Source organism: Fundulus heteroclitus, chromosome 3 (assembly GCF_011125445.2).
Source record: "Fundulus heteroclitus isolate FHET01 chromosome 3, MU-UCD_Fhet_4.1, whole genome shotgun sequence".
NCBI lineage: Eukaryota > Metazoa > Chordata > Actinopteri > Cyprinodontiformes > Fundulidae > Fundulus > Fundulus heteroclitus.
This window is the reverse complement of record NC_046363.1, coordinates 25,256,103-25,266,945: the sequence shown is the minus strand read 5'-3', so window position 1 is coordinate 25,266,945 and position 10,843 is coordinate 25,256,103. Positions and strand designations below refer to the sequence as shown.

The window sequence follows — 10,843 nt, the reverse complement described above, 5'->3', positions numbered from 1 at the left end:
AAAAACAAGTAAACAGTTCATTATGTCTTCTTGTGTCTCTGGGGACACTTTATGATGTGTCTGCCCGGGGACCCAGTTTCTCGCACTCCGCCTGTGGGCAGCACAGGTAAAAAAAAAAAAACTAAACCCACATGATCATTCAGGGTTTTCCTGCAATGGCCAAACTGTCGCAGGCGGTACCCCCACACCAGTGGGCGCACCTCTCAAGGATTTTAACTGTTGCACTCTGGTGTCACACATAACCACACCCTGATGAACCGATTGGCCAGAAGTTTCCCCGGCACCGCCCTCAGCTCGGTGCATCCGCCCTCTCCGCGTCTTGTTGCTGCCAAACCAGTTGGCAGGCTCAAGGTGTGATTGAATTGATTAGAAAACATTTTGAACTCAGGTGATGCCTTCGTTTTAAGAGATCCCTGCGTTAAACTGACGTGGATGTGACCAAATCTTCTGGAGTGTTTTTTTTTATTTATTTTTTTGACTGGCGCACCTTCTTCGACCTCAGACTTTGTGGTTTTTAGTTTTTCCTTCTTTCTTTTTTTTCCTGCGTAATTTCAGCTAGTTCTGTCTGGTGCATCATGCCAAACAGGAGCAGCAGCTGGTCTGGTAGACGCACGGCACCGTGCAGGAGTTTGTGAAACTTTAAAACGCAACTTAGACAGCTGATCGCCTTCGCCTCTGTGTCAGGTCTCCCAACCTGACTTCCTCCCTCTCCACCGGGCTGCAGAACAACCTCTCCAGGATGGTCCGCCTGCGCGCACCGGGACCTGCGGGCGCCTGGAAAGCAGCGCTTGTCCTGCTCAACATCATCTCCGCTGTTGTGGCGAAGAGACACGTGGTTTACTGGAACTCTACGAACACAAGGTGAGGAACCCGGACAGTCAGGGGATGCTTTCCCCCCCTCAGGACAGACACGGGCAGCAGCAGATCAGATCAGAGAGGAGGCTGGTCAGGCTGATTCAGTCCTGCGGCCTGTGTGTGTGTGTGTGTGTGTGTGTGTGTGTGTGTGTGTGTGTGTGTGTGTGTGTGTGTGTGTGTGTGTGTGTGTGTGTGTGTGTGTAAAACGAGCAGAGCCGGTCTGAACTTGCCCTGCCATACTGTTGCACAACAATCTGAGCTCCTGGAGCATGACTCAGAGCTTTGTTTGTTTAAAAGAATCTCAGCTATGCAGCAGATCATGTCCTTGTGGGCTTAATTAAAGAGGGGGGTGCAGAGCAGGTATGATTGCTTAAAGCCTAAAGGCTGTAAGGCTGTTGGAGTGAAAAAGGAAAAAAAAAAGTTGATACAGTGAGAAACTGGGTTCACTTAAGACCCAGTTACCTGCTCACACCTTCTCCACGCAGCCTCTTATCTGCCTCATAATAGCCCTGCTGCAGTTACTTATTATGCTGCTTAAAAACGGTCAGAAATATGGGGTTTCTCTTTAAATGTTTGTTGTCATTAATGACACAGATAACATTCCCATGGCACAGGTGTTCATTAAAGTCTTAACTGCTTTTGTGCATTGCTTAAATGATGGAAAGATGTGTGTGTGTAATGGGTTGATTGGGACCATTAGGCTGGCAGAGTGAGGCTCACCTGCTCATCCAGGTGTACCAGGGTGGTCCATTGAGGGTTTGAGGTGCGAAACCTGCAGTGCTACACTCCAAGACGAGTCAGCCAATGTCTTACAGGCTAGTTCAGAAACTCTCACTTCTCATACAAGTGCTTCCCAATAAAAGAGAAACTCATATCTTCCTGTAGATTCACTGCACACAGGGTGACATAATGCAAAGTATTATTACTGTTCATTTGGATGAATACAGCTTTTGCCCACCGGGCCCAATAACAAAAAAGAGGTTTTAAAACAGGAAGGATGGCTAGTTGCCTTGCATAAGGTCATCAAAACTTTCCACAAGTGAGAAAAGATCCAATTAAAGAGCTTGGCTCTTCAGAGTGCTTTGTGCCAGCATTTTATTGTAAAATTGACTGGAAGGAAAAAGTGTGGTAGGAAAAGGTGTATGAGCAATGCAAATTATCACAGTCTTGGCTTCTTATGTGTGTCTGGGATTTGGCCTTTAGGAAACATGTGGATTATGTTTGCCATTATAAAATAAATAATAAGCAATAAGTCAATAAACCTTTTATGGCTAAGCCAACTGTGAGAAACACTTGCTGATTTAATGGTTGTAAAGCACAGTTATTAATACTCTCCACAAGGAGGGTAAGCCAAATAAGGTCAAGACTAAACAGAAAAGGCTGGGTATTTAGAGAGATGTAGCATATTACTGGAAAGTTAAGGGAAATAACATGTGGGAAAAGCTGCACCTTGAGATGATTGTGAAGCAAAGCCCATTCAGGAGTTTGGGGTGAGATTCCCAAGGTGTGGGTTTGTGCTGTGCCAGCATTTTTCTGACCTCTGATTAAAAGGACTTTAGCATTTTGAAACCTTGGTATATCTTGATAGAGACGACTGAGCCATGCAAAGTTATTTTTGCAAATAACATCTGATCCAGAAAACTACCTGTGGTGAAGCATTCAGACTAATTTCCCTTAAGAAGAGTGCTAGTCAATTTCTGAACGTACTGCGTTTTATTTATTTATTCCGTTTTTGCTCTGTTTAAACTGTAAATGTAAAAAGAAAATAAAAAAAAGTTATCTAACAAAAAAAGTTAGCCATACAATTAAATACACATTGGAGCGTATTTTCTGTAGCTTTTAAACATAATAAGAATCTCTCTTCTGGTTGGCCAGATTGATAAATTACTAAGTAATCAGTTTAAGGGAATAAAGATTGGGCCAAAATTTACCCCTTTGACTCTAGAGGCTCTCGCAGAAAGTAGCTGAGTTATGTATGCAGATTCTTCTTCATCTTTGTGATCAAACGTTCTAAAAATGCAAAAAACTGTAATATAAATGCAAATCTGTTTTATGCCTGCAATATATCGTAATTTTTCAGGCGCTTTACAGTACAAGGTAGGGTTATAACACTATAAATGTTAGAGATGCACCAATCAGATTTTTTTCTGGCCAAAATTCCTAGTTTTCTTATATTTCTTTATTTTGAATTATTCTAAAAAAATAACTATATAAACTAGTCAAACCATATTTTCCAAAATTTTTATGGTTCTTGCAGTCCAGCAGGTTCTGTGAGTTGTTTATCGTAAAGTACTATATCAATAAATTTGACAGTTATTGAGGTAGTACTTTTTTAATCCAACGGAAAATTAAAGCTCATTCCCTTTTATGCAATAAATTATCTCTGCAACCTTTTTCTGATTTGTATTTAACAAAAAACAAACATCAATATACAGTCTATTGGCTGATGTGCTTTTTTGACCACAGAAAATGTGTTTGCAGTTCATATTTAAAGACGCTTGACCTGACGATCTCGATCCAAGGTGATAAAGGGAAGATTTGGTGATTTTTTTTCTTCTTTTTTTATCTTTTGTTTATTTATTTATTTGAATCTTTAATTGATTTCCATATATATAAAAAAAATCTGCTCACGCATTTATCAAGGATCTAAGCGTGACTCCTGAGGCCAATGATTTCCTCCCTGAGGCTTTTTGGTCGTGACTGCTGTTCTCGTCTTGTGTAATAGAACCAGCCATTGTTTCTATCTGGGCGAGTAAAACCCAGAACTGTAACTTGGGAATCCAAACAGAAATGTGGTTTTGGGAGGAACTCTGCGAGGATTAGGAAGCGCCTTCACGTCCCCCCAGAGATTTGGGGATGAATGGTCACAGCCGGCGGCGGCGCTGCGCACACTCTGCTGCGCGGCACACAATCACAATGCCATCAGGTGGAGGGTGACCCACTGTGGCAGAGAATCACTCTCATCAGCAACACCACCCAATCACAAAGCTATCAGTGGAGCAGTGATGTCCAGAATCCCCTGGACTCCCTCTCCTCTCCTCTCCTCCCCTCCTCTTCTTCTTCATTAGCTCCCTTGTTACATCCTGCTCTCCATTTCATTTTTTTTTGTCTGTGCTCACCCTCCTTTATATCTCACAGCTCCCTCCTGTCCTTTGATGGTTATTGGCAGTGTGATTAGTTGAGCTTCAGTCATTTTCCCATCCCATATTTTCTATTAGCTGCTTGCCAGCCAGGCAGGTTGTCTGGAGGCCTGTAAATGCAGTCAGGCAGAGGGAAGAGGAGCACAGGGACCGGGGTGCCATGCTTTTTGTTGGCTCTGTGCTGCACTACAGGACTCAAAGCTGCAAAAGATTCACTTTTTTCCCCCCTTTTAGTTAGAATAGTAGAATGCACTTGATGTTGTTTCATATTTTATATGATAATACAGCTAGTAATAATACAATACTTTTCTGTGTGCCATTCGTTGGACCACTGCCAGCTAAGATTTGTTTGAACAGCTTAGCCTCATACTGTTCATTTTAGTTAGCACATTATCTGGGCAGCACAATACTGTAGAGTGACTGTAGGGGAGCATGTAGGTGCCATACTGTCTTATTTTCCCCCAGCAGCTAGTGGAGGAAACGGCATGCCAAACTGATTGAGAAGAGGAGAGCGTAATTTAAGATTTATGTTCCTGATTTGACATTTGAAATATATGGCCAATTTCGGTCTTACCTGTTCGGTGCAGCCTTTATAAGTCGAATCCATCAACAAAAAACAGGAGCATTCGAGAACTATTTCCTTTTTTATTTCAAAACAAAAGTCTCTAACATACACAAAAGGGTTTTCAGCATAAAGCCCTCATGTTTAATGCCAGAGCATACAGAAGCTAGATGGACCCTTCATAATATTTTTGGTGAGAAATACGGTGGCATTTTAATATGTCGACATAATGTGCTGCAACATCTCTCTGCGCCCCTAGAAACAGACCCTTAGTTTATCTTCATTAAGAAGTTAACAGTAACTTCAGCAGCAGCAGCAGCTTTTTTTCCCATTTTATTTTGAACAAATGTGTATAAAAAAGAAAATGCACGCATGCATACAGACCTCCATACGCATATACACAGATAAGTATAGACAGTAAACTCAAAATGTGTCACTACAAGAGAATAATCAAATTATTTTAACCAGATGGTAAAAGGAGTGAGAAGCACGCTCACAGTGCTTACAAATTATTTTTATTTTATTGGCCCGTCAACATTATTTTTTTTTCTTCGTTTGAGTACCCATAATGGTGCCAGATTAACAATCTAGTAATGATGCGGGGGTGGTGGTGGACTTATTCATTGCTGATATAATTACTTGGCTATATTAGTTTACTTCTTAAAGCATACTTCCGGAGTTTCGAACACACACGAGGCGGGTTAAGCTTAAAGTTCATATCGTCATATATCTGTGGCTCGTTTATATCGGTATAGCTACTAGAGACCAATTTGCAACACAGACCTTAGTTTGATGAGAAATATGTCATTTTGATATGCACACCTTCTAATTAATAACTTGATTGTTTTTTTTTACTAGCACTGGCACAATAATAATAAAAAATTAATTAAAAAAACGGACTAAATTTACAGAGGTTACACAATAAGCTCATGTTATGTGACTGTAGCTTGCTGGAGGACAGGCTCTCTTTAGTATGGTTGACAGGGGACAGTCTCTGGCCGCCACGTTTCCTTCGACATCTAGATTTATGGTTTTAATGAAGCGGGGGCAGTGGAGTGGAGCCAGAAGAGCCTCGTCGCTCTGCCCTTTGCTTGCTAATACGCCTGTAACAAAGGCTCGGCGAAACACTTTTAACAGGCGCACATTTAGCACCCTCCTGATTGAAAAATGGAGCTCTGAAATGGAAGTGATGGGGGTCAGCAGCGAACACCGGGATCACATACCCTGGCCTCTGTCTTTGTGGTGCTCAAGTGGTCGCCCTCTTTTATGATTTTTTTTTTTTTTTTTTTTACGATCGCGCTCTGTTTTACAGCCGTGCCTCCTTTAGAGCAGTAGTCTCTTATTAGATGAGAAATTATTATATACTTCCTGGAGCAGTTAAAGGTCGGTAAAATTATATAACCGCACTCTTCAGAGTGTGTATTTGTGAGCGCTGGCAATATTTGTTACCTCTCTCCTGAGCAGGAAGCGCCAACTCTTTTATTGGTGTTTTCATACTTTTCTTGTTGCACCTCAGTGTCCTTTTAAAACCTGTTGAGTCAAACACTTTGACCAGCCTTTTTTGCTGACGCAGTTGTCTTTTTTTTTTTTTTTTTTACTTTTGCTGCTGCATTCATCCTCATAAAATCATCGCGGGGAATCTGTCAGGCAGTTTACTCAAAACACCCAAAGTTCACATATTGAATTACTCTGGCGAGATACGGTTGTAGAGGTGCTGTATATGAGCTGCTCATACATCTGTAACAAGAACAAATGTTACCCGTACCTGAACCTGAAACGAGCTACTTCATTTCCTCATCCTTCAGCTTATCCTTGTTCCTGTTTTTGTTTTTTTGTTGTTTTTTTTTCACCTGTGCTGTTCTTTCCATTCTTGGATTCTGCGAAAAAGAGGCAAACTGGTTGCAGCAGCTGCTTAAATTTAACCTTTGTTTTCAATTAAGTCTTTTTAGGTTCTATTATGTGCTTTGGCTCTTAGGGTGTTTGCTTCTTCTCTTGAAAGGGGACTTTATCCCTGTACTCCTCCTAACTGAAGTCACAAAGAGTTATGGTTTTAATATTCAATCATAAAAAATTTAACCGGCTAAAAAAACATTAATACGTATTCGGTTATCGTCCAATTCTTACGCTGACTGACTAAACATCAGTACGACCATCTATGTCATCTAAAAGCAGCCTGTGGCACGTTTTGAAGTACGGCTTTGTATCTTTTATGCTTGCTTTATAAGCTGACCTTGGTATTCAGTTGTAGGCGCAGTCCGTCCATCCGTTCTTCTATCTGCTGCTTTTCCAAGATGGATTCATGGAGGTTGCAGGTCCTAGAGGGAAACCAAGATATCCCTACCACCAGCGAGGCTGTGGAGCTCAATCTGTGGGGTTCCAAGATTTCCCAGGCCAGAAGAGAAATGCAGTCCCCCATTATTTAGCTTCAGTGTTTCTTTCCAGTGGGATGTACCAGGAAAATCCAAAGTGCCTCCTCTTGATGCGGAGGAGCAGCGGCTCTGCTGTAAGCTCTCTCCAATGCTAAGTCCATCCGGCCCAGATAGGAAAGCTCATTTCAGACGCTTACATCTGATATCATTTGAATACTTCGAATGAGACAGTATTTTTTTTAACAATGTGCTAAATAGAAACATAGCACATTTAGCTAATATCAAAAGCACTCCACTCCAAATCAATGCAGGCTGGTTGATATAATGTTAAATGCAGGAGGCTCAAGACCCATTTGTTTGTTTTGAACTAACGTTGTGCAGAGCTTTTGTTTCTGGTGATTTGGCAGTAGTGCAGTCTGTCAGTGGAGATGATTTATGCTCAGTGGCCATTAAATACCACAGTTACTGCAAGTCGTCAAAACTATATATATATTTACATATATATGAAGCAATGACCTTTGTGTAACCTTGCATCATTAGTGATGCCCAACATAATACAGCATCGTTAAAATTGTCAAGATTTCTACGGCAGTCAAAGTACTTTAAATTTAGAAAGTGCTTACATTTCAAAGGGTTAAGTATGCACCAGAAAAAAAACTCTGTTTGAAGAGTCTCAGCTCTCCCGTTATGCTACAAAAAGCATTGGGAAACCCGCATTCCCTGGCGTTAATCTGCGTAACATTGGATGAGGAAACAAGTAGTAGTGAAACGGGATGAAATGGATTATTTTGCCTTTTACAGGCACAGTGAGAATAACATAACATGATTTTCCCAGCAGTTTCCCCAACTTCAACCCACTTTTTATGTTTGGACAGAAAGACAACACCAAAAAAAAAAAGATAAATAAAAAAACAGCAGCAGCTCCCTCTGTGCCCCCCCCTTTTTCTTTCTGCTTCCATCCGTCATTCGTTAGGCAAACTCCAGGCTTGAGCTCCAAGCCCACGGAGCATGTTCAAACTGCGTGAGGAGGTGAATATTTAGATAGTTTTTTTTTCTGTATCTCTATTGAGAGCGGCCCTCGTAAGTCTCCCGTGTAATCTCTGCTCTGTTTATGCGTCATTTCTCTCCGTGTGCGCTCGTGAATGATCTGCTTTAAATACCCAAGTAAATCACGTTGTTCATGCCACACCTTCACGGCGTGCGCACGCACACACACACACACAAACAGATCTGACCTGTGTGGCATCACGAGCAGCGGACAAACACGCCATGCGCTGAAGCGAAAGCAGGCGGTGTTAGCGATCATGTCTTGGCAGGGAGGGGGTTTCTATTATTTTTATATTTTGGTTTTAATCATGTAGCAGTCATTGAGCATCCATCGCCTCTCTGTTGCATGTGTGGGCTCAAATGAAAGTATTTCTCACACTGTCTGCTATCTCCCCTCTCGGTGTCTGTCTCTACTAATCTTTGTCTTCCCCTGGTAAATGATTAACATGGAGAACCTGGCTGAACTATAATCAACAAACCCACAGTGAGGTAATTACACTTTATTCCCTGTCCTGCTAACAAAGCAATTTCTCCCTCCTCCTCCTGCTTCTCTCCCTCCTCTCCTCATCTGTCATGAAGCTGTATCAGTGTCTCTCTCTTCCTTTTTACCTCGTTTCTCTCCATTGTCTCAGTAACTGCTGCGCTGCAACCTGTGTAGATTCAGAGATGCATTTGTGTACCTTGTCTGTCTTCTGTAAGCGTGCCTTGTCTGTTTGTGCATTTGACTGTATTATCTCCCGAGTGGGTATGCTTTGTGTTCACCCTTGAGCTGCTTCGTCTCTCTCAGAAAACAATGAAGGGCAGTGAGTTTCACCGGTTTGTAAAAGCTGGAGAATTGACATTTGGTGCCATTGTTGTCGGCTGAAGTTCGTTTCAAGAGGAACAATAGCTCCGTCGGAGGTTTGAGCGCGCACGCGCGCGCGTGCACTCGATGCTGACTTGCTCGTTTTGGTAAAAGGGAAGTCTTTGTTTCCTTGATAAATAGACTGAGCTAAATTTCACAGCCTAAGAAACGTACCTGCCAAGCATTAAAAAAAAAAAACACGCTCAAAATACGAATTTTGCTGCAATTTTCTTTTCATCTTTCTTCCTTCTCAAGTTTTCCAACTTCTCTCCTTCTCAAAGCAAGCTGTGAAAGTGGCTTTTGCTGAGGAAAAAATCCTCTTTTCCGGCCAGCGGTGCGTGGCTGTGGGAACATTTACCGACCGCAGCGCCAACCTCTCATCTAAATGGGTTATTGTTTTGTTTCCACTTGCTAGTTGATTTGAGGTGTGACTAACGCGTTCAAAGAAAAGGTGGATTGTTGCTTTTGGGTGCCTTTTGTTTCTATTTGTTTCAAATGTTAGCCATACATATATATGGAAGGAACATGGTGCAACCAATGTTTTTCAAAAGTTTCAAAAGTTTCAATATTTGTTGGGATATTTTTACTGAAGGATATCCTACTGTGAGAATCTTTTCCTAGTTCAGTCTGTACCTAATCAGTAATAACTTTCAAAGTATCATATATGTTGATTTTAATACAATACATTTTGTAGCATGATGTATGATTTTATTTAGAGAAATGTTTTTGAATTGGATACATAAACAAGAACATGGGTATACCTGGCGCACAAAGTTTGAAAATATCTAAAACAATTTATTTCACTAAATAAATTTTAAATAAGCGATACATTAAACACAGAGCCATATATTTTAGGTAGTGTTTCAGCTGCAGCCCACTGCTTGTGAATTTCTCAAGGCTGTGGTTTTCTCTGTTGCTCTGCCATACTTCTTCCTTCCACTCAACTTTCCTGTTACGTTCCTTGGATACATCTCTCCGTGAACTGCCAGCATCTTTAGCAATGGCCTTGCCCCTCATCTTTCTTGGTGGGAAGCATCAGTGGCTTTTCTGCTGGACAACTGAAATATGGGCAATAGGTCATATTACTCAAAATGAGGATAAATCAAATACTTGAAATATCTAAATATGGTGAAATTAAAGTGATACAAGTTTGATTTGATTAAAAAAAAATAAAGTAGTCTAATTGAAAGAGATACACTTGCACAACTAGCACCCAGTAACACTTTCCACTAACATGCTTCTTGCACAGAGCAATAGATTATTTTGCCAATCTGCTCTTTTTAAGAATAACACAATATTTGTCAGCTGATGTTAGCTGGTAAATTAGTTGGACTGTCTGCTCAGGTAGCCGGTCTGCTGCTAAACTAGGATGCTGCTCTTAGCTTGCCAATTGGTTTAAAGCAGTCTTACATTTACAACGTTGCATTCCTTTTTCCTCCAGCCGGACAAAAAAAAAAGAAAAAACAACAAAAAATAAAAAAACTCTAGGCTCTACAGCACTTTTTTATGGCATCTCATTAAACTTTAAACTGTGGGAATGTTACGCTGGAAATGTTTAGGCCTTTTACTGTCTGATGACGTTGATTTCATATGTATTTCATATTTATGTTCTGCGGTGTGCCTAAACGTGTAATCCTCCATTCCGCTGTTGAGTGATATATTACACCCTAGAATGCATGCAACACGAATATAATGGTCGCACAACGAAAATAATCTTTCCGGCTGAAGGTAACGCTGAGATCCCCGTGCACAGAAAAGACTCGGGCATACTGTGTTGAAAATGAGGTTTGAGGCAGAGGCCTAGCAGCAGTGAGGACGTCTGTATTAAAATGGATCAGATAGTCACAGTGCAGCTCGGAGCTGTGCGAGCAGACATGGTGTACAGGCATGAAAGGATGGCCGCCTCTCACCCCCTGGTCAGGATATTTAGTCAATCGATACCAATTTACCAGCCAGATATTATCGTTGCCTTCTCGCATTATCGCCAGACTGCATATGGAACCCATCGCATTCCCAATTTCTCTCT

The 10,843-nt window shown here is 41.4% G+C and overlaps 1 protein-coding gene across 2 annotated transcripts in view; it reads left to right on the top strand.

Moving 5' to 3' along the window:
• The first annotated feature begins 310 nt into the window (after nucleotides 1–310).
• Nucleotides 311–10,843, top strand: part of si:dkey-246i14.3 (ephrin-A4) — a 52,998-nt gene continuing 42,465 nt past the window's right edge. For both annotated transcript variants that reach the window (XM_012865828.3, XM_012865827.3), the window contains exon 1: nucleotides 311–861. In XM_012865828.3, coding sequence (XP_012721282.2) covers nucleotides 740–861 — 122 coding nt within the window. In that variant the 5' untranslated portion in view covers nucleotides 311–739. The remainder of the gene's footprint in view (nucleotides 862–10,843) is intronic.